The 22987-nt window shown below is 45.1% G+C and overlaps 1 protein-coding gene across 1 annotated transcript; it reads right to left on the bottom strand.

Annotated features, from left to right (window-relative positions):
* Window positions 1–226: 226 nt before the first annotated feature.
* On the bottom strand, window positions 227–21095 carry LGALS9 (galectin 9). The gene is given in 10 exon segments (XM_043499419.1): window positions 227–627; window positions 1526–1688; window positions 3245–3333; window positions 7529–7540; window positions 8395–8445; window positions 8808–8843; window positions 15505–15624; window positions 16397–16607; window positions 18072–18160; window positions 20971–21095. Coding segments are annotated over 10 exon segments (957 nt in total). The 5' UTR covers window positions 21010–21095; the 3' UTR covers window positions 227–480.
* Between the last annotated feature and the right edge of the window lie 1892 nt (window positions 21096–22987).

Raw genomic sequence — 22987 nt, 5'->3', positions numbered from 1 at the left:
TCCATCAAGATAACAGGCAACCTTAAGTTTGAAAGTTCTAAAGAAACCAACACATTTTCTCCAAATGTTTTAATATTAAGTTGAATGCACAGATCCCTGATTATTCTCTTACAAAATTAATGAAAAGCTATGCTCAAATAAATTTGTTAGTCTCTAAGGTGCTACAAGTACTCCTTTTCTTTTTTGCGAATACAGACTAATACAGCTACTACTCTAAAACCTATAAGTATCATCGTAATAAAAAGGCTTAAAAATGAACAATATGATCAGAACAGAAGTTCTAGCATATAAAAAGCTTATACAAAAAGCGTGGGTTGGTATAGAAATAGCAGGATTGCTAGTTAGGTTGAAGTGGATATAAAAAAAAAGAATTAGATTCTTGATTAAGTTTCAGTAGCAAATTCCCTAGTAAACAGCTAATTTTAGGAGGCGTACACAGAAGCCGACTCTGTTATATAAATTGTATGTAGGATTTCATCTTTAAACCTGAACACAGGTCAGCATAACATCACCCTCTACTTCAAGCTTGTCTATCTGCTGCAGGTTAGGAACTCGATGGTTGTATGCAAACTTGTGGTGTCCATTCACAGTCACCATAAAGCAGTGACCTTCGCATAAAATCCAGATCTGCAAACCAAGGGAAGAAAAAAAAAAAGAGTGAAGAAATTCCATAAACAGGCATTCAGAAATGAGCAATAGCTATGGAGAAAAATATATAGAAAGCATCAAATATATGAATTTCTCCCTCTTTTATAAAAATACATTTGCAAAGCTGCGCTTGTAAATCACAGTAGTCATCATTCTAGCACTAGGAGCAGTGTGATCTGGTAGTGTGAACACTGGACTGGAGTCAGGGGCCCTGGAGTTCTGATGCCAGCTCTCACTGGTTTGCTCTATGTCTGCAGGCAAGTCATTTAACCTCTATGTTTAAGATTTCCCATCTATTACATGGGGTTATCGATATTTTCTCATCTACCCCACAGGGCTGACTGGGCTCCACAGCTCTGAAAATGTCAAACACTAAGAGTTATTACAGTGGGATTTATAATTTTAGTACAAACCAGCGCTCGCTCTAGGAAGGCTGCCTCCAGCAGGAATATATATGAATGCTAAAGCCTTCATGCAGCTAAATGGAGGGAAATTCTATTCTATGCTATCTGGTCACTGGCTTATTCCCTGAAGCACAAGCACTGATAGTCCTTGTACTGTTATCCTTACTACGAATAAGGACCTAAACTTTCAAGAGTGCCTGGGGATTTTAGTATCTGGCTTTTGGGGCTGTCAGCTTGAGACACATTGAAAAGACCTAATTTTCAGAGAGGGCTAAGCACTTGCCCTCTGAAAAATCAAGCCCCTTTAAAGGTTCTCAAATTGGACAACCAAGAGCCACTAACCACTTAACAATTTAAGGTGCTATTTCTCTTCCTAAATGTGCCTAAGTGAATGTAAAGGCCTCAAAGGCCAAAAGCAAAATGTCCTTGTCAATGAGCATAATGAGTGACTAGTTTAAAATGGTTTTGCTCACTGTGAAGCTCTGCCCACAGCTGAGAGGCATGCCACTTGACAAGCCAAGTTCCTCCTTCCCCCAGCACTGGTTCAGGAAACTGTTGCAGACAATGGTCTTCTCAGAGAATCTTGGGTTTAGATGGAAGGCAATGTCTTCGCCCGATTTCAGATTGACATGGAATCTAAACATACCAGAGACAAATCACATGCATGAAACCCCCTCACTTTTAAACACCACCATTCACTAAGTTTTAACTAGGGAACACAATATGATTAACTAGAAAGTGTGAAGTGCAAAGTGAGTATCAAGCACAATAGTACAGTACATGCATTTAAGCCACTTAAATAAAATATGCACCCTTTTATTTTGCTGCTGCAATTTGTGGCTGCTTCAAGTAGTTAATAGTTGGCACCAGTTACAGAGCATTGAGTCACCTACTGTCTTAGTTTCAAAGATGGTATTTTCCACCGAATGCATCCGATGAAGTGAGCTGTAGCTCATGAAAGCTTATGCTCAAATAAATTTGTTAGTCTCTAAGGTGCCACAAGTCCTCCTTTTCTTTAGTACAGACCAACACAGCTGCTACTCTGAAAGATGGAGAGCAACTGCAGTTCCCCTTCACTTTACATGGAAGTTGTAAGCAGCCCACTCCCCTGAGAATCAGGTAATCAGTTACCTGAATGTGACTACAAGTCAGGCAGTTAAATGTCGCCATTTGTGCTTGCAATTCATTATTCTCATAATTAAATTGCTGGTGCAAAGTAAAATGCTTGGCTGAGACCCCTTTACAAATTCTGATCCACAATTTGATTCATTATGTTAAATTCAACAACGAGCTTGGCTTAATCAAAAGGTTTAAAAGCTTTAGAGAAAATACATTTTTATACAATGTACACTAGCACCTTCAAGTTGTACAGTCCTCTCCTGGTAATATACCACTGTCATTTTCAATAATAAAATGCCTTGACTGAAATGTCCCATTCCTAGGAATAATTAACAGTGCAACAACAATTTCTAAAGAGATCTAAAAAAGCAGGCTCTGTCTTGTTCGGAAGAACTGCTTTCCTCCCGTCTGCAGGGTGAAAATGTCACAGCTGCGTGCGCTGAATGAATTAGCTGGCCAGAAGATTCCAAGAGCTCTGAGCATCTGTAGCCAGGTGTCTTGACAGACACCTCGACTCAGCAAGTGGTTCCACACAGACAGACCCCTGCACTGACATTAAGCATCACTGAAATCTAGGGTACAAGTTGGCAGCCCAGGCAAAATTTGCCATCAGGGCTAAAATTTGCGAACCAAGAGCCAAATCTTACCCTCGATGTACAAGCTGGCTGAAACTGAAGTCAGTGGAAGGAATAGTGACCTCAACTGACTTTCAATGAAGTCAATGCAAACGCTCTCAATGAAGTCAATGGGAGCTGATCCCCCAAACTGTTAATTAAACACCAACTGTACTGGCCTACTTGTAGTGCCTGTTATAGGCATACAGGCATGTTGTGCAGCCACTGAGGCTGAGGGGGAAAGATGTAGGGAGAAACACCAGCCAGTTATAAAGGAAAAATCTTAAGGATGCCAGGACACATCAACAGCAGCTGTGTTTGTGTGCAGAGGGATTGCAGCTATTTAAAATATAACCATGACTGTACACTGGGGGGAAAATCCCTTACTGACAACGGCATCTTCCCTGAACTTCAGAGAAGTGGCTGCAATGCAGATATGGGGCTGTCTCTGCTACTTACCTGTCAGCATCAGGAGGAATGGTCCCTGTTATTACAAGAGACCTTGATGGATAAAGCCCTCCAACAATGCAAGTGTGGTATGGCACAAGCTAGTGAAAGATACAGGAAAACAGGCTTAAAAAATATCAATCAGAACATATTTGCTTCTGTAATAAATGAAGGGAGGGGCTAGCTCCCTTTTATGGACACCTAGCCAGCCAGTTAGCTATACAATCCCTCTTAGTAGATGTTCTCTACTGTGGGAACACGGTGTATCTGTGAGCTAGTTAAGAATATTTATCAGCTAGTCAAGGCCGCGGTGAACCTTTAATGAGCTTTGAGAAAGAGTTACAGGCTGGGACGTGATCCAGGCAAACTGGCAACACCAGACTTTGTTGATAACAGATAGCGGACAGCTGTGCTCCAATCAAGAGGAAGGACGCACGTGCATGGCCCGTGCTGAGGCTGCTCGACCAACGAGATGTCTCCGTGACCAGATGATGGACTTGGGAGGGGGTTGAAAATGTTATGTAAGAGGAGTGTATAAAAGCAATGAGGAAATAATAGATAAACGGCTTTGCTACCAACCATATTGGCTGATGTGCTTTGTCCGGCTCGCATGAGAACCCCAACAAATGGTGACCCCGACGTGATCCCTTCTGAAAAGGCGAGGATTCTAGCCGCGGCAGGAGGCACCGGCTTTTCGGCTCCTGGGCGTCCGAGAGTGACGCAAGTGCGCACAGGTGAGCGGCTTTAAGTGGCAATGGATACCGCTGGATCAGCTGAAGAGAAAACCGTGCATGAGTTTTTACTTCGTATTATAGAGAGACAGGGCGAAAAAGTAACTGCAGACTCCTTGTCTCATCTGCTGAAATGGGGACAGAGGAGAGGGTTTCTGAAGAGGCCAAACCATGCTTTTGATGGACAAGTGTGGGAGCGATTGGGACAGGATCTTTGGGACTCCGTTGCCCATGGGAATAAGGAGGCTGTGTCCCTTAGCCAGACCTGGCGCAAGGTTAAGAAAGCTATAGCGGCCCTTGCTGCTGAGGCGGAGGTGCAAGCGACGATTACTGAGATGTTCCGCCCCAAACCTAAGGATGATTCCCCCACAGGTTCTTCCTGTGGGAGCCCGAGATTTCTTCGGCGCCTCCGAGACTGTAATTCCCGTGGCTCCTTCCGCGACCAATCTGGCGCTGGACCCAAGTACTGTTCCGCTCCCACCAGATGATGTGCCTATGGATGCCACCGAGCATGTCGACCGTTCTTGGTTAGAGACATGCCTACATATGACCCCCACCTTGTCGTTTTGGATACGCTTCAGTGGGATCCGGGGCAGTCAGTGCCCTTTGCAAAATACGTGTTCCGCCGATGTTACCTTATATAGTCACTCAGAATATTTAGCTTTGATGAATGCCGTTGCAGGCATTCCTGGCTTTTCAAGTTATTACACAGTACAAACCTTGAATGCATTAGCTTGTTTTGCTGTTAAAGCGCTTAATGCTACATCACAGGCAATTGCTCTTTTAAGTATGGAACAGCAGGAATTGAGAGATGCCATTTTAGATAATCGAGCTGCAATTGATTTTCTATTGCTTAAGCATCATATGGGATGTGAATCTTTTAAACATATGTGTTGTTTTAATCTTATGGATAATAGCCGATCCATTGAGGAGCGCCTGGATGAATTGACTTCTCTCACTGAGCACATCCGTCAAGATACCGGGTTTGTGGGATTTTGGGACTGGCTTACAGGGTGGTTGCCTTCTTTGGGGTGGCTTCGGCAATTATTTGGAATTATAGTTTTTGTATGTATTGGTCTTATTTGCCTTTGTTGCTGCCTGCAATGTCTCCCCTCCTTGTTTGATATATTCCGTAAAATGCATCGCTCCGCCCCCGTTAGGTCACCCCTGTTAATGAACGAGAATTGGATGGAACTACGCAAGTGACCAGTGGTCCGTGTATCATGTGGTAAAAAGGGGGGAGATGTGGGAACACGGTGTATCTGTGAACTAGTTAAGAATATTTATCAGCTAGTCAAGGCTGCGGTGAACCTTTAATGAGCTTTGAGAAAGAGTTACAGGCTGGGACGTGATCCAGGCAAACTGGCAACACCAGACTTTGTTGACAACAGATAGCGGACAGCTGTGCTCCAATCAAGAGGAAGGACGCACGTGCATGGCCCGTGCTGAGGCTGCTCGACCAACGAGATGTCTCCGTGACCGGATGATGGACTTGGGAGGGGGTTGAAAATGTTATGTAAGAGGAGTGTATAAAAGCAATGAGGAAATAATAGATAAACGGCTTTGCTACCAACCATATTGGCTGATGTGCTTTGTCCGGCTCGCATGAGAACCCCAATACTCTACTTGCTTTACCTGTAAAGGGTTAGAAAGGAAGTAAGTGGGCACCTGGCCAAAAGAGCCAGTGGGAGGCCTAGAACTCTTTAAAATTGAAACAAAACTCCCCCTTTGTCTGTCTGTTGTTAGCTCTCGGCTGAGAGGTAAACTGGGTAGGAGTTATGCTGTAAGAAGTGGAGTCAGGTATGAAAAATCATCAGAATCATACCTAGAAACTGCTCATTTGTAAACCCAGATATGTAACTAGATCAGGAAATGTTTAGGAAGATGCGATTAGGTTTATCTCTTGTTATTTCTTTATGGCTTGTGGATTCCTCTGTGCTAACCCCAGGTGCTTTTGTTTTGCTTGTAACCTTTAAGCTGGACCCCCCAGAAAGCTATTTTAGGTGCTAAATTTTTGGAATTGCTCTTCTAAAAATCTAACAGCAGCCTGAGTTTCCAGATGTATTTTCTTTCTTTTTGTTTTTAATAAAATTTAGCTTTTTTTAAAAACAGGATTTGGATTTTTGGGTCTTAAGAGCTTTGTGCACATGTTTTTAGTTCGCTGGTGGTAACAGCTGATTTCTTTGTTTTCGTTTCTCAGTTCTTCCCTGGAGAGGAGGGTGCGAGAAAGGGCTTTGAGGATACCCCACAGGAATAAATTCCCAAGTGCGCCTTCCTGGGCTCTCAAAGGGGTTTGCATTTGGGTGGTGGCTGCATTTACCAAGCCAAGGTAAGAGAAAAGATGGAACCTTGGGAGTTTAATACCAGCCGGGAGTGGCCAGCATTCATTTTAAAGTTCTGGCAGGTCCCCACCTTCTGCACTCAAAGTGCCAGAATCAGCCTTGGCAGCTTCCTTTTTATTTTCACCCACCAGTGGGAGTCTAATAAATGCACATCAGTTTAAAAACAAATGACAAAGGAAGTCAGACAGACCCTGAAACAAAAGGATGTTTCAGGTCCATTTAGAGGTTGAGTCTGTCGCCTGTAAGGAGCACAAGTAATCTTGCAATACATTAGGCATTGCCCTGCACTGTAGGGTAAGCAATACTGAATGTATCAAGCTTCTGACTCTCAGGGTATGTCTGTACTGCAGCTGGGAGAGTGCAAACACTAGTTCTGTTTGGTCTAGTGAGCTAAAACTGGGAGTGTGGCTGCAGGAGCACACGGGGTGGCTCAGGTGAGCTGAGTTCAAACCGGCCTGACCCCTGCGGACGTGTTGCTGTGAATCGTGCACTAGCTTAAGCAGAGCTAGCGTGTGTTTGTCCAACATGGCTGGGAAGCGGGCTGGACCCAGTCCTATTCAACAGATTCATAAATGATCTGGAAAAAGGAGTAAACAGGGAGATGGCAAAATTTGCAGATGATACAAAACTACTCAAGGTAGTTAAATCTCAGGCAAACTGCAAAGCGCTACAAAAGGATCTCACAGAACTGAGTGACTGGGCAACAAAATGGCAGATGAAATTCAGTGTCGGGGGTGGGGGGTGGAGGGTGAGAGAATAGATTGGTCTCCAGGGCCCATTCAGTCATTGGCTCACACTTTTCTAATGAGACCATCAATCTGCACCAGTTTTTGTGACCTGACTCCTGAGAACTAGACTGAGACCCACCAGACCACACTGAGCTCACTACTACTACTTTTAATGTTCGCCTTTAGTTTTATTTAACTCAATCACTCTCACCCCCACTGGAATGCCAGGTAGCAATCAAAGCATGCAGGCTCACCAGCGCAGTTGTTTCTTCTTTCCGCAAGAAAGGTGTGCTGTAGACTAACCTTTTGACTGTTGGATAACCCAGTGGGCATTATTCTTTCCCAATGTGACAATTCAGAGAAGTCACTTCTCCTGACCGTCTTTCAACTTTCTGAAATCACATTCTCAGCCAGAATTCTTTTTCACCTGATCTTTCAGCACTTCAGATTTAAAAAGTACCCACCTCCCCACAAAATAATGTTATAAAGACTTACATAAGTCTGTGGCTGGTATGGTCCAGGTGGGAAAGCAGGATTTGACGACAAACAGAAAGGAAAGGAGAAAAGATCTCATACCTCTGAACAAGCAGCCTTGATAAGCAGGCAGAGGTAAAACAAAAGTGTGCTTACAAATTCCGTGAGAGCCACACTTCCAATTCTTAAATGTAACCCACTCATTCTTTTAACTATGCCTTACTTCTGTATATTGATTTTAAAAGTCTATAAACCACACCAGGGTTTTTAAAGGGGGAGAGGGAGGAGGTTCCAATGACAATTTTGAAAGGGGATATCACAAGATCCCTATTTAGACATTTGGTTAATAAAAGCTTTCTATCTGTGCTGCCTAAAATAAAGTCAATAAGACAAATTCTGTTCTTAGTGACACCCATGCAACCTCATTGAATTCTGAGAGCAGAGTATTCAGAAGCTATACACAACAAAGAAAAGGGCCTAATCCTTCTTGGATGGGATTCTCAAAAGGACTAAACACTGGTCTAATTCTACTCTCTTTGACAGCAATGGAAGTTGAGGGTCCTTAGCACCTCACAGGATTGGACCCCAAGACAATCATTTCACATTACTATCCATCCAAAAGCACCAGTCTGGAGTCTTAATATTGCAGACAAAAGTTGGCTGCTTTAGTTCTTGCTAAGCTTGCCTTAGCAGACCTGGAATATTGGGCTGGGCTATGTTCTGTCTTAGTTACATTGATGTAATAAAATCCAAACTAACGCTAGTCAAGCAAATTGAATTATTTTCTACCTGCATGGTGTAAAAGAGAACTCTATTTAGCCCATTGAACCAAGCAGAAAATTTTCCCTTCAATTAATACAAATGGATTCAGCATCACTTAAACTCACACTATATGTTGATCCAGGAGCGAACTGTGTAGGTGGGAAAGCTGCATTGGTCTGAAAAGCGAAAGACAATCTTGGTACTTAACAAATAAAAGAATAGCCACTAGGATGCACTAGCAACACAGAAAACAGGTGAATCGTCGTGAATGTACAAATTAGCCCTGAAAAAGTCATGAAGAAAGCCCAGACTGTGATATTTTTTTCTCTCTTTTCACATATTGCCATTATTGTCTTTGCATGCTCTGACAATATGTTTCTTTCTGATTAAAATATTCAGAATCCTATTCTTGTTTCAGATTTTAGGTGGGGTGAAGAAATAAATAGAGCTTGTCAGATTTGCTCTGTTTTCCAACTTTGGTTCATACAAGCCAACAAAAGGAATAAAGTGCAAAAAGAAAGTTAGATTAAACACTTACGATCCCAGCTGATCTAGGAAACCAAGCACCTGGGGGCTAAATGTTATGAAAAAGAAAAAATTAGTCCAAAAGGCTTGAATTAACAGTCCTGTCTGAATGGCATAATCAGCTGACAGAAGTAATGTGGTCTAGTGATTCCAGGAGATCTGGGTACACACTCTTCCACAAACTTGGTACGCAATTGCCTTCTCATCAGACCATGAGTATTTACTATTAAAGGTACTGATGCAGAAACAGTTACATTTCCTGCAATACAGTGAAGTAGACAGAGTGTTAGGGTAAGATACGTTGGACATATTTAGACTCTCTAAGCAACAGATTTCCATACTAGTGATGACATGCACCCTCCCAGTGAACATGCTAGAATTGCATTCTCAATCCTGCTCTTCTTCCCCTAAATATTGCTGTTTAAATTGATTATTCTTTTTAAAAACATTGTATTTTATATATATGGTCATGAATTTTCCAGCAGTTATTATTCTAAACGAATGGTGACAGCACTGGTAGCAGACAGGCGTGGGGATAAATACCATGAGAGTTTCCTCAGTATTCCTGTGATAGTCCTTTTAGTCCATTGCTAGACTCTTCACTGTGTGTCAAATAATGAGCTAGTTCTGTTATAGCCCCAGTGTTCACTAGGACTAGATTGCACAATCAAAATTATTTCAACCATAAGTTAAAAAACTAAATTTGAAACAGATCTTAGCATCCTGCACTCTTTCCCTGAATCCTCAGGTGAATTCCTTGCCCAATGCATCAAAAGTAAACTGGGATCTGCAATGGAGAATCAGTGGGCAAAGAAATTAAAGACCATGAGCCAAGGTCAGCTCTGGAGTATGGAAAATTTAGCATCCATTGAAGTTCATGGGAATTGTACACGGTTCTTGTGGTACTTAATTCAGCCCAATGTCTAATTCACCAGATAAAGCAGTGAGAAGACGCTGCCCCTTCCCTTTTGCTCAAACATCAGTGGGGGGGAAATCTATACACAACAGTAGGATTATTGCAAAGAAACAGGAATCATAATATGGGAAAAAAATGGGTGGCTTTAGTTTTTCAATTAGGTTACAAATTAAGAATACTCAAATGCACCTGTAAAATTTGATTCAATCAGACAATCACTATATATTAAATACTAACTATTCCAGAGATCTTTGTGAAGGATTAAATAAATGTCATATACTAGATTATGAAATATTTATGGCATTGTGCACTGTTATATTTTGCTCTCGGCATGGAAAATCTTATTATAAAAGCAGGTTTCTTAATTACTAGAATCTAGAGGGTTTTTTTAATTCTCTGAAGTCATTTATATTTCCCTCCCCTCAGAAAACAGTAAACACCTCAGATGTTATACAAATAAAAAAAACTGGACAATTCTCCCAGAGATACCCTTAGAGCATGGCTACACTTGCAAATGTAGAGTGCTTTGAGTTAAACCAACCTTTGTGAGTGCAGTAGGGAAAGCGCGGCAGTCTGTCCACACTCACAGCTGCAAGCACATTGGCATGTCCACATTTGCGGCACTTGCAGCGGCATTGGGAGCGGTGCATTGTTGGCAGCTATCCCACAGAGCACCTCTTCCCATTCTGGCGGCTGTAGCTTGTGGGAAGGGTGCGGAGGGTGTGGGGCATTCTGGGTCCTGTCCCAACACCCCGTGATGCATCAGTTCGCATCCCAGCAATCCCTCTGCTTCTGTCCACAATTGGCGCCGTCTTTCAATGTTTTTTGTACTGCATGCTCTGTCTTCCCTTTGGGAATGGAGCTTGAACTGCTGAGGAATATGCTGACGAGTCTCGCCAGCACATCATGTTTGGCAGTTGAGTTACTCCTTAAGATCCATAGTGACGGTGAGGACTCTGACGATGATATTGATGCGAGTAATGCATACGACACGAGATTGCTTGTGGCATTCATGGACATGCTCACCACCATGGAATGGTGCGTGTGGGCTCGGGAAACAAGCACTGAGTGGTGGGATCACATCATCATGCAAGTCTGGGATGAAGAGCAGTGGCTGCAGAACTTTCGGATGAGAAAAGCCACTTTCATGGGACTGTGTGAGGCGCTCACCCCCACCCTGCGGCGCAAGGACACGAGATTGAGAGCTGCCCTGATGGTGAAGAAGTGGGTGGCTATTGCAATCTGGAAGCTGGCAACTCCAGACAGCTACTGATTGGTTGCTAACCAGTTTGGAGAGGGGAAGTTGACCGTTGGAATCGTGTTGATGCAAGTTTGCAGGGCCATTAATCGCATCCTGCTCAGAAGAATCGGGACTCCGGGTAATGTGCATGACATTGTGGCTGGCTTTGCACAAATGGGTTTCCCTAACTGCGCAGGGGCGATAGATGGGACACATATTCCAATTCTGGCACCAGCCCACCTAGCCTCCGAGTACGTTAATCGGAAGGGGTATTTCTCTATGGTTCTCTAGGCGCTTGTGGACCACTGTGGGCATTTCATTGACATTAACGCAGGCTGGCCCAGAAAGGTGCATGACACATGCATCTTTCAAAACACTGGCCTGTTCAGGAAACAGCAAGCCGAGACTTTTTTCCAGACCAGAAAATCACCGAAGAGGAAGTCGAAATGCCCATTGTGATCCTTGGAGACCCTGCTTACCCTTTAATGCCATAGCTCATGAAACCCTTCACAAGGAGCCTTGACAGCAGCAAGGAGCGGTTCAACAACAGGCTGAGCCGATGCAAAATAACTGTGGAGTGTGCTTTTGGCTGTTTAAAGGGCCACTGGTTTCAGAGTAGCAGCCGTGTTAGTCTGTATTCACAAAAAGAAAAGGAGTACTTGTGGCACCTTAGAGACTAACAAATTTATTAGAGCATAAGCTTTCGTGAGCTACAGCTCACTTCATCGGATGCATCCGATGAAGTGAGCTGTAGCTCACGAAAGCTTATGCTCTAATAAATTTGTTAGTCTCTAAGGTGCCACAAGTACTCCTTTTCTTTTTTTAAAGGGCCACTGGCGCTCTCTGTATGGGAAACTGAACCTTGCTGATGACAGCATCCCCGCGGTTATATCCACGTGCTGTACCCTCCATAACATTTGTGAAGGGAAGGGTGAACAATTCACTCAGGCATGAAACTAGGAAGTTCAACACCTGGAGGCTGAATTCTAACGGCCAGAGAGCAGGGCTATTAGAGGGGCCCAGCATGGGGCTGCAAGGATTAGGGATGCCTTAAGGGAGAAATTTGAGGCTGAAAGCCACCAGTAATGTCTGGTGCCCTGCACGGGAGTGAAAGGCGGTGGTTCCAATGTTAGTAGGAATCTGTGTTTGCTACACATGATACACCGACTTGCACTGCCTGTTGCTTTCCTGAGCTAAGGTATCTTTTATGTTATGCAATAAATAAAGAATGTTTTCAAAGCAAAAAAATCCATGTATTGAAAAGAAAATGCATTTATTGAAAAGAAACACAAGTGTGCAAGCGCATTGCCCAAGTTCTGGATGAGACCTTTGAAGAGATCACTGAGGCCGATTACTGCAATGTGAGAGAGCATCTCAACGCCCTATTCCGCATCTAGGCATGCATGTGACCCTAACCCTCCTTGCCCCAAGAGCCTGCACCGAACAACCTCCTTCCCAAAATAAAAGCCGCTTACCGGGAACCTCCTCTGGTGTTTGTCCTTCCCCAAGCACTGGCTGCCGCGACTGGCTACCTTCCTCCTGGCTTGAGAACAGCTCCTGGTTGCATGCAGCTAGGGATGCCGCAGGAGCTCCCTCACTCCCGCTTCGCTCCTCCTCCTCTTCCCACCTTGTTGCACTGGGCTCTGAAGTGTCCATGGTGGTACCCGGCATGGAGGAGGGGTCACCCCCAAGTATTGCATCCAGCTCTTTGTAAAAATGGTAGGTCCCAGGGGCAGCAGCAGAGCAGCGGTTTGCCTCTCAGGCGTTCCAGTGGCATTCTGCAGCTCCTTCACTTTAACCCTGCACTGCAGTGCATCCCGGTCATGGCCCCTTTCCATCATGTCCCTTGATATCTGCCTGAAGGTATCGTAATTCCTATGGCTGGAGTGCAGCTGGGACTGGACAGCTTCCTCCCCCCAAACACTGATGAGGTCCAGCACCTTGCCATTGCTCCATACTGGGATCGCCTGGCGCATGGAGACATGGTCACCCGGAAAAATTCTCTGAGAGCACTCCATGCCTGGCTGAGCAAACAGGAAGGGGATTTTCAAAATTCCCAGAGAATTTAAAGGACAGATCTGACGGTTGGTCACCTGAGGGCAAGGCAGAAGAGTTCAAAGTGATGACCAAAGTGGCTAGAACAGGCATTGTGGGACACGTCTGGAGGCCGATCACAGTGCATTAACAGACCAGGGTGTCCACGCTGGTGCTGCAGCGCTCCAGCCGGGGCGCAGCAAATGTTATTCCATTCACTGAGGTGGAGCACCAGCAGCACTGTAGCCATGGAGTCAGAGCGCTCTACGTGCCTTGCCAGTGTGGACGTGTCGTGAGTTAGAGCGCACTAGGCTGCTTTAATGTGCTGTAACTCGCAAGTGTAGCCATGCCCTTAATTGTAAGTACATCTCTGCAAGAAACTGATATTATTCCTAACACTTCATAGTTCTCTAGGGAATTGCACAGATCCAAGGATCTCACAGTACTTTAGGAACATTAACTAATTAAGCTTCACAACACAATCCTCAGATTACTTCACCCAGCACTCAATTACCGGCACACCTCTGGCTGCAGTTTATCTGAGCACTGTCACACTGTAAAACGGCAGAGGATACAAAGAAAGTATATTGTGTCCAACCGAACCTGCAGAGAGAACTCCCACAGGAAGAATTAATTTACCTACATTGGAATCTGGACAGGAAAGGAGGGTTCACACCCCTAACTTTTGCAAGAAGAGCCAGGATCTTTAACACAGAGAAGGGGTCAGAACCGGGGTTTCACATCTGATTTGAAAGACAGTCCCTGCAGCAGCTCAGCATTTATAAATGCCTGGCTGCTGTCTCTTGCTCACATACCCAGGTCAGATTGATTGCTAGAGCTGGGGTTGAGAAGGAATTTCCCCCCAGATCAGATTGGCTGGGACCCTGTGGTTTCTTTTGCCTTCCCCTGCAGCACAGAGTTTAGCTCACCTGCTGAGATCATCTAGGCATATCTCACCAAATAATTCCCTGTCATTGCAAGGGCCTCAGGCACTGGTGACAGTTTTGTAAAGGGACCATTCAGTGCACAAGAAACACACTTTGCTTACAGTACTGCATGCTGGGAACTTGCTGCTTTACTCAACTATATACAGACGGGGAAAGGGGGTGAAAAACACACACTAACTAAACAGGAAATGAGGTAAGGGTGGAGCATGGCTCAAACCATCATACTCTGAGCCACTGGCTCTCAGTCTTTCCAGACTACTGTATCCCTTTCAGGAGTCTGATTTATCTTGTGTACCCCCAAGTTTCACCTCACTTAAAACTTATTTGCTTACAAAATCAGACATACAAATACAAACCTGTCACACAACACTATTACTGAAAAATGGCTGACTTTCTCATTTTGACCATATAATTATAAAATACATCAACTGGAATATAAATATAGTACTTACATTTCAGTATTCAGAGCAGTATAAACAAGTCATTGTCTGTATGAAATTTTTGTTTGTACTGACTTTGCTGGTGCTTTTTATGTAGCCTGATGTAAAACCAGGCAATTATTTGATGAGTTGATGGTGCCCCCGGGAAAATCTCTACGTACCCCCAGGGGTACGTGTACCCGTGGCTGAAAACCACTGCTCTGAATAAACTCCATTAACCCCTTAATGACGACTTTACTACAGGCAGTTTGGTTTCTTCCATGACACACATTTTGGTTTCCAGAGGACTAAAATGGTATGGTCTAACTAAAGTCTTTGTACTTCACACAGAGGTTTCTGGTAAAATGTAACGGCCTGTGATATTCAGAAGGTCAGACTGGATGATCTGATGGTCTCTTCTGGCCTTAAAAATACATGAAACAATGAAGCCTCTTCAAACCCCTGCTGAGGCATTGGTCTACTATTGACTCAGAGAGAATGAGAATCAGTGACACAACTTGTTCTTTGTAGGCACCTACCAGTTCCTTGTCAGTCTCCAATCCAGTCCCCCTACTTTTCATATTTAATAGGTTTATAACACAAGGTGGTCTGGCTGAAGGCTCATTACTATTTACCTGAAAGGCTTTCCTCCAGTTCAGTAAATACGGGAATACAGTAGAGGTTTTGGGCTTTTTTACAAGTAAAATATTGCGTTTAAGGACCATGGGTCCAATGATTCCTGAAAGGATCTGAACATCCTCATGCCACACTGAGCTCAGAGCTCACTGAGTTTGCTGGCATTTTTTCCACTGTTGGTTTAGCTTAGTTACAGTTTCATTGATGGCAGCAAAATTGGAAGCACTAGCACAGACAGGCATTGGCTTTTTATCATTCTATCATCTTGGAGCATGATATGGCAATAAAAAAAATACCTGCACTCTGTCCACGCTTGTGTTTTTCCCAAGGTTAGTCTAACACTGGTAAAGCTCCACCATTGGGAGCACTAGTGGGGACAAGGCCAGTTTGAGATATTCAGAAAACCACAGGATATACTCAGAATCTCACTGGATCATGCCCCAAATCTGCAAATACTAGAGTCTCTCCGGTTCACCTCGTGGTTCTGAAACACAATAATACATGCAATCGGCACTTACAGTACTATCTTGGAAGCTGATGATTGCCACTTCCACACCCCCAGACACACTAAGGTTTTTCACTTTGGAAAGTGGAATCTGGTGCTTGTACTCCACAAAGTGCTTTCCATTTACAGCAACCTGCCATGTGTAAAAATCAGAAGTTATTCTTTTGGGATAAAGGATAATGTCTCGTGCCCATAAGAAAATGTAAGGTTTGTTTTAAAAAAAAATTACAAAACCTAAGAACAATAGAAATATTTCTACGAAGTTTTACAAAAATCAAAAACAATTCAAAATAAACCAACATTTCCCTGCAGCTTTTGCAACCGAAACACTGCAGCACTGTGCTAGTGCCAAAAGCGAAATTCACTAGAAACTGACGAAGAACTCATCAAAACTGACTAGTCTTTAAATTGTCTAAATGGATTAAGGCCACAGTCCTGTAAACACATATGCCCATGCTTAACTTTACACATCTGAGCAGTCTCATTGAAGTCAATGGGGCTTCTCACATGTGTAAAATTAAACATGGACACAAGAGTTTCCAGCATCAGGGCCTAAAATGCAAAAGTAACACAGAGTTTTAGTCCATTCCCATTCCAATAAATGGAAAGGTTTCAGAGTAGCAGCCGTGTTAGTCTGTATTCGCAAAAAGAAAAGGAGTACTTGTGGCACCTTAGAGACTAACAAATTTATTAGAGCATAAGCTTTCGTGAGCTACAGCTAGTCTCTAAGGTGCCACAAGTACTCCTTTTCTTTTTGCGAATAAATGGAAAGACTCCCATTAAAGATTCCCTTTAAAAGAGAATTGTTTTAATATAACTCTTTACATGTGAGAAAGTTCCTTGATTCAGCAGAATAGCCATTTTAAAAATAATTTGCAAGTAAAATACAGTATTAAAAAAATTACCAGGAATGAGTCGTGTTTTACCAAAACCCGAATCTCAAAGGGGTGGCCTTTAAAAAAAGGCATTTCATATTTCCTCTCCTCTCTTCCCTAAGTCTGTCTTTCAAAAGTATTGCAAACCACATATCCACCCTCTTCGAATCATGGGTTAAAATGAAAAGCAATATCAGTTTGAGGACTTGGGCAGGATCCACACTGAAAGTCTATCTGGAACCTGTGAAGGAAAAAAGTACAAAAGATGAACTAAACTGAGTATAGTTAAGAAATCTAGTGTGCTCTCATTTGTATCCAAAATAGTCTCTCTAGAGGACTAGCCTCTGCTCCCCTCAAAGATGTCTCTTCTGTCATTACAACATTTATGTGCAGAAAGTCTAAAGCAACATAGCAATTTAGGATCGCAGTCTATTCTATTGTGAAAACAAACAACAAAAACCTCACTGTGTTCATACTTAGCCATTAAGCCTGTTCTAACTGATTTTATCCTGCTGAAAACCAACTAAGGTTATGATCCTCCAAACGCTTACTTATGGGCAGAGACTTTTTTTTACCATGACTAGTCCCACTGAACTTATTAATTATAATGTTGAATTGTATAATATGAATTAATCATAATGTTTAGGACTATTCTCAGTAGTAAATATTTGTAGGATCAGGGCTCAAAAGAACAACTTGAATATTTACAATGCATGTTTCAACGCTACTGAGCCTATTGAGGTATTTCCAGTGTTTTAACTGACCTTCCTTCTGAGATAACTGCATGACTGGCATATTATAAGATTGGAACTATTTATTGCTGCGATAGCACATCTCTCAAAGGTGCTTTTCCTATAGTATCAATGATAGTAACATCAGGCCTGATCTTGCAAACCCTATCCCTTCGCGTAGTCCTGTTGATTTAAAGTAATAAAAATTACTCAAGAGAATAGCAGCTTGACGGATCAGGCTCGGAGAATAGGATGGAGGAGACAAAGCCATGTTTTGGTTGCACTATTTTTATAAAGGAACCTAAAAATAATAATGTGACTAGTTTATGTAATACCAAAAGATGTGAACTCTAACTTTCCTTTTTAAAGCCCCAATTCAGGTAAGTACTTAATCTCAAATACTCTTCTGAACAGAGATGGGATTTAAGGTTCACCTTATGTTTAAGGTTTAGCAAGTGTTTTACTGAATCGGGGATTATATTCTGTATGCATTAAAGATGGTCAGCAGAGGGAGTACTGTACTGCAGTGATGTTAGTTGTATGTCTAAATCCAGTAATGGATACACATTCACCTACAGTATTTGTGCATAAAGTCTTTATATCTCTGGACACCAATGGACAGAGAATATCAATTCTATGACACATATAGACTCTGATGGCCTGATCCAGGAACTCAAAACGCTTTTGAATTTGGATCTCTGAGCTGTCAGCAACGCACAGTTCACCATCATTTCATACATGATTTCTGCACGCTCTTAAAGCTGTATCTGAACGACTGTGCGTCAACAGATAAGAACTGGATCAGTATTTCTGGGAATGGGGGAAACTTTAGCACGGACAAATTCCTCTGAGTCACTAGAGCTAACCTCATAACCTCTTCTTGGTCATGATCCAGGGAGTAGAAACATTCCATTATTCTCAACAGTTCATTTTAGGCACAGAAGTGGAGCAGCTGTATACCTACAAGCACACACCTGTCACATGGAGGAAGAACAGTTCCATTGATGATAACCATCAAGCCATCACAAAGACTGCCATGAATAGGGCCAGTAAATGGGAGAGACTGGGGAATAGAAAGAAAGCAACACAGTGCACATTAAAGGGTTACAATATTTAAACCACTTTTCTAATCCTGAATCGGTGTTCATCTCCCATTCATCTGGCTTTAGATTCCTTTGCCTGACGAGTCACTACAATTCCAGCCTGATGAACTGAAGTCAGTATGCCACTGAGACTGTTCCTAAAGAGCATGACTTTCCATGTAAAGGCATGTCCCTCGCAGCCCAGCTACGTAAGATGAAACAGCTAAAACTCTGTCCATCCTAGTGATAATAGTCAGCATTCCTTTCTACCAGGCAATGTGGCCTGGTGGACAGAAAAATGGATTGGTTCAGGACACCTGGGATCAACTCTCAGCTATGCCCCCAGCGTGTGGGGTGACCTCAGGCAAGCCACTTCCCCTCCCTGTGCCTCAGTTTCTCCATCTGTAAATGTGACAAGAAAGCTGCTCACTGCTTGGGCTGTCAGCCTGGGGTGGTTTGGGGTTCCAGCTAGAGCCTGCTGCCCACCAGGTTCCCAGCTCCCTACTCCCAGCCAGGCTGCTGCCTAGGTTCCCCACTCCGATCTGGGCTGTGCCTGCCTGGTTCCTCACTCCTAGCTGTGAGCCCCACTGCACGGGGCAGCTCCCATGGTCCCGGAGAGGAACATGGATCTGAAAACCCGGGGGGCAGCTGTGCTCCCAGCGGGGAGCCCAGGGGTCAGGTGGGCTTCCGGTGGGGAGCTGTGTCCAGAGCTGAGAGCCCAGGCTGTCAGCCCCCCTACCTCCCTAAGTTGGTGGAAGCGCTCCTGGTGAGGACACACATCACCCACAGAAGGAGGATAGTGTAAGTGTGAACTACTGCAGTCATTACTGTGGTGGCTGTAAATTGACCTAACATAGGTTGACTTAAATTTGTAGTGTAGATATAAATATCACTGATCCAGGAGTAAGAAGAGGCAAAAACACCCTATAGCCTACTCAAAGAAGCTCGAATAGTAGCTTTGGAAGAAGACTCTCCAAGTAGTACTCGGAAGCTCAAAACAAAAAGAGAGTCCAAAAGTGAGAAATGCAGCCACTGGGACAAATGTGTCCCTGGTATTACCGTTGTTTAGAGCAGCGATACATGGGGCCCAATGTCTTTTACAAGGAAGACTGCCCAGGATCTGTTCCATGAACCGCTGTGACCTCATCCCCTTTCACTGCCTTATGAACCCTGGTGGCATATTACTTTGTCTACCAGACCCCGAGTAGCAGCCGTGTTAGTCTGTATTCGCAAAAAGAAAAGGAGGACTTGTGGCACCTTAGAGACTAACACATTTATTTGAGCATAAGCTTTCGTGAGCTACAGCTCACTTCATCTGATGTATTCCAATGCATTCCAAAGCTCACGAAAGCTTATGCTCAAATAAATGTGTTAGTCTCTAAGGTGTCACAAGTACTTCTTTTCTTTTTTTCTACCAGACCCGGGACACTTGGGGCCACATTTCCCAGTGTATTTAGGTGCCTAAAGATACAGATAGGGGCCTAATGGATTTTCAAAAATGTTTACGAGTTTGGTGCCTGGCTAAGACAAAATGGACGAGGTAATATCTCTTATTGGATGAATGTCTGTTGGTGAGAGAGACAAGCTTTCGAGCTACACAGAGCTCTGGGTCTGGGAAAGGTACTCGGAGTGTCACAGCTAAATACAGGGGTGAAGAGAAGATAGTTTAGCACAGTGGCTCTCAACCATTCCAGACTACTGTACCCCTTTCTAGAGTCTGATTTGTCTTGTGAACCCCCAAGTTTCACCTCACTTAAAAACTTACAAAATCAGACATAAAAATGCAAAAAGTGTCACAGCACACTATTCCTAAAAAATTGCTGACTTTCTCATTGTTACCATATCATTATAAAATAAATCAGCTGGAATATAAATATTGTACTTACATTACAGTGTCTAGCATACGGAGCAGTATAAACAAATCATTGTCTATGAACTTTTAGGTTTCAGAGTAGCAGCCGTGTTAGTCTGTATTCTGAAAAAGAAAAGAAGTGGCACCTTAGAGACTAACAAATTTATTTGAGCATAAGCTTTCGTGAGCTACAGCTCACTTCATCGGAGTGCGCTGTAGCTCACGAAAGCTTATGCTCAAATAAATTTGTTAGTCTCTAAGGTGCCACAAGTACTCCTTTTCTTTTTATGAAATTTTAGTTTGTTCTGACTTTGCTAGTACTTTTTATGTAGACTGTTGCAAAACTGGGCAAATATCTTGATGAGTTGATCTACCCCCTAGAAGACCTCTGAGTACCCCCAGGGGTACATGTACCCCTGGTTGAAAACCACTGGTTTAGCATAAGTCGCTAGCGCATATTCTAAGGGACCATTCAAGGTGCCCGGTTGCTTTTGAAAATGCCACTAGGTGCCCATCTGTGGCGCTTGGTCCCTACACACCTTGGGAAATCTGGTCCTGTGTCACTTTCAGCGCATGACTCAGCCTGGCCCAGAAGGGGGCTTGGGAGAAGTGATGACTCCCAACTTAGGCAGGGGACGAGCAACTTGGGGATAACCGAGAAACCCAAGAAACATTTCAGTGGCTACAAAATGGGGGTGGGAGGAGGGGACAAAAAATAACTCTTCCTGTTTTCTCCCCGATCTCTTTCCTGCCCCCCATGCCCCACCCAAGCCTAGGGGTCCCTCTCCCCGTGCCCCCCATGCCCCAGCCAAGCCCAGGGGTCCTCTCCCCGTGCCCCCCATGCCCCAGCCAAGCCCAGGGGTCCCTTCCCCCTGCCCCCCCATGCCCCAGCCAAGCCCAGAGGTCCCTCTCCCCGTGCCCCCCAAGAGAGAGACTCACCGGCTTGAAGTAAGGCGCCTGCTGCTGGCTGTGAGCCATGGGAGCGACTGGAGCAGACACGAACCCCGACGGGAGAGAAACCGATAGTGAGAGCGGCGGAGCCAGGGGGGCGCAGGCTGAGGGGGGAGGGGTCGCAGGCTGGGGGGGAGGGGTGCAGGCAGGAGCGGGAGGAGCAGGTTGGGGGAAGAGGGGTCGCAGGCTGGGGGGCGCAGGCAGGGAGGCGTGTTGTGCAGAGGGGAGTGGGCAGGGGAAGGGAGTTGTACCGGCTGAGGGAAGAGGGGGGCGCAGGCTTAGGGGGGAGGGGTGCAGGCAGGAGCTGGGGGAGCAGGCTGGGGGGCGCAGGCAGGGAGGCGTGTTGTGCAGAGGGGAGTGGGGAGAGGGCAGGGGAAGGGAGTTGTACTGGCTGGGGGAAGAGGGGGGCGCAGGCTGAGGGGGGAGGGGTCGCAGGCTGAGGGGGGAGGGGTGCAGGCAGGAGCGGGGGGAGCAGGCTGGGGGAAGAGGGGTCGCAGGCTAGGGGGCGCAGGCAGGGAGGCGTGTTGTGCAGAGGGGAGTGGGCAGGGGAAGGGAGTTGTACCGGCTGGGGGAAGAGGGGGGCGCAGGCTGAGGGGGAGGGGTGCAGGCAGGAGCTGGGGCCACAGGCTGGGGGAAGAGGGGGCGCAGGCTGGAGGGGCACAGGTGGGGGGCGCAGGCTAGGAGACATATTGTGCAGGTTGGGGGGAGAGGGCAGGGGAAGCACATGCAGGTGGGTGATCGCAGGCAGGGGAGAAAGGGCACAGGGATGGAGAAGTGGGAGCAAGTAGTTGCTGACAAGGAGGTATGGGGCAGGCTGCGAGCCTGGGGTGGTTGTAATTAGGACACGTACCATAAGTAGTGGTGGTGGGGCAGGGGGAGAGAGAGCCCTGGGCTTGGCTGGGGCATGGGGAGAGGGACCCCTGGGCTTGGGTGGGGCATGGGCGGGGCAGGAGAGAGATCAGGGAGGAAACAATGTTGGGCCATGTCAGAAGAGCGGAGAGAAACAATGGCAAACCGTTTGCTTTACAAAGGGCATGAGGAGGGAGAATTGCTCTCCAAAACACAGCACAGTGGATGGAGGACTCCGTGTCCATGCTGGCCATTGCTAACGCACCATAGGGTGAACAGTGTTGCCAGTTGAGCTGTCCACACAGACATGAAGGGTTAAAGGTCCAGCAGCTCTATTTGAATCTGGAGGTTGCTTCTGTTCTGGGAATTGAGTAAGAAGATCGGGGAACGAAAGACTGAGTTGCACCGGACTAGAGGATTGTGCGATAGGGTTGCTGGACTCTCCAACCATAGGCCTGGCGACCTGAGCTTCAGCTGAGCCCACATTGCAAAATGAGTGGTCGTGGACCCATGCCACAGTGGGCCTCGGATTCAGACCTGTATCCCTGGGCAAGTCTGCAGGCTTGAGAGGTTTCTGTGTAAGTCAGAAGACACTGTGTGTGTGGACAGTAGGTGAGTTTGGGCTTAAACCTGAGCCTCAGCCAAGGTTTACTCTGCAGTGCAGACGTACCCAACAGAGGTTTGGCCTGTATGGGTATGCCTACACTGCAGCTGGACACGCGCCTCCAGCCTGGGTAGACAGACTTGCGCTAGTGGGGCTCCAGCTAGAACACTTAAAATAGCAATGTGGACTCCTGTTGCCCGTGTGTGTAGGGCCAGAAGCAGTGTGAAAATCGTAGATGGGAGAGGCCTGTGTTACTTAACTGGGCCTTAGGCTTGGTCTGCACTTAAAACTTCTCGCTGTCAGTTAGGGTAGTGATTTTTTGTGAACATAGCTATCGTGGTATAAGCCCTAGCGTACCTGCACACCCCGAGTGACATAGAACAACCTAACCCCTGGTATAGACAGTCCTATGTTGATGAGAGGACTTCACCCATCAATGCTACCGCCTCCCCCGTCAGCAGATGTAGTGTCTTCAGAAAGCGCTATAGCTCTGTGGCAGCATTGTAAGTATAGACAAGCCCTTAGAAGCAGAAGCACTAATTTTTGTAAGTT

The sequence above is a fragment of the Dermochelys coriacea genome, chromosome 17 (assembly GCF_009764565.3).
Source record: "Dermochelys coriacea isolate rDerCor1 chromosome 17, rDerCor1.pri.v4, whole genome shotgun sequence".
Classification (NCBI taxonomy): domain Eukaryota; kingdom Metazoa; phylum Chordata; order Testudines; family Dermochelyidae; genus Dermochelys; species Dermochelys coriacea.
Note: the sequence above shows the minus strand (reverse complement) of the source record. Positions and strands in the feature narration are given on the sequence as shown.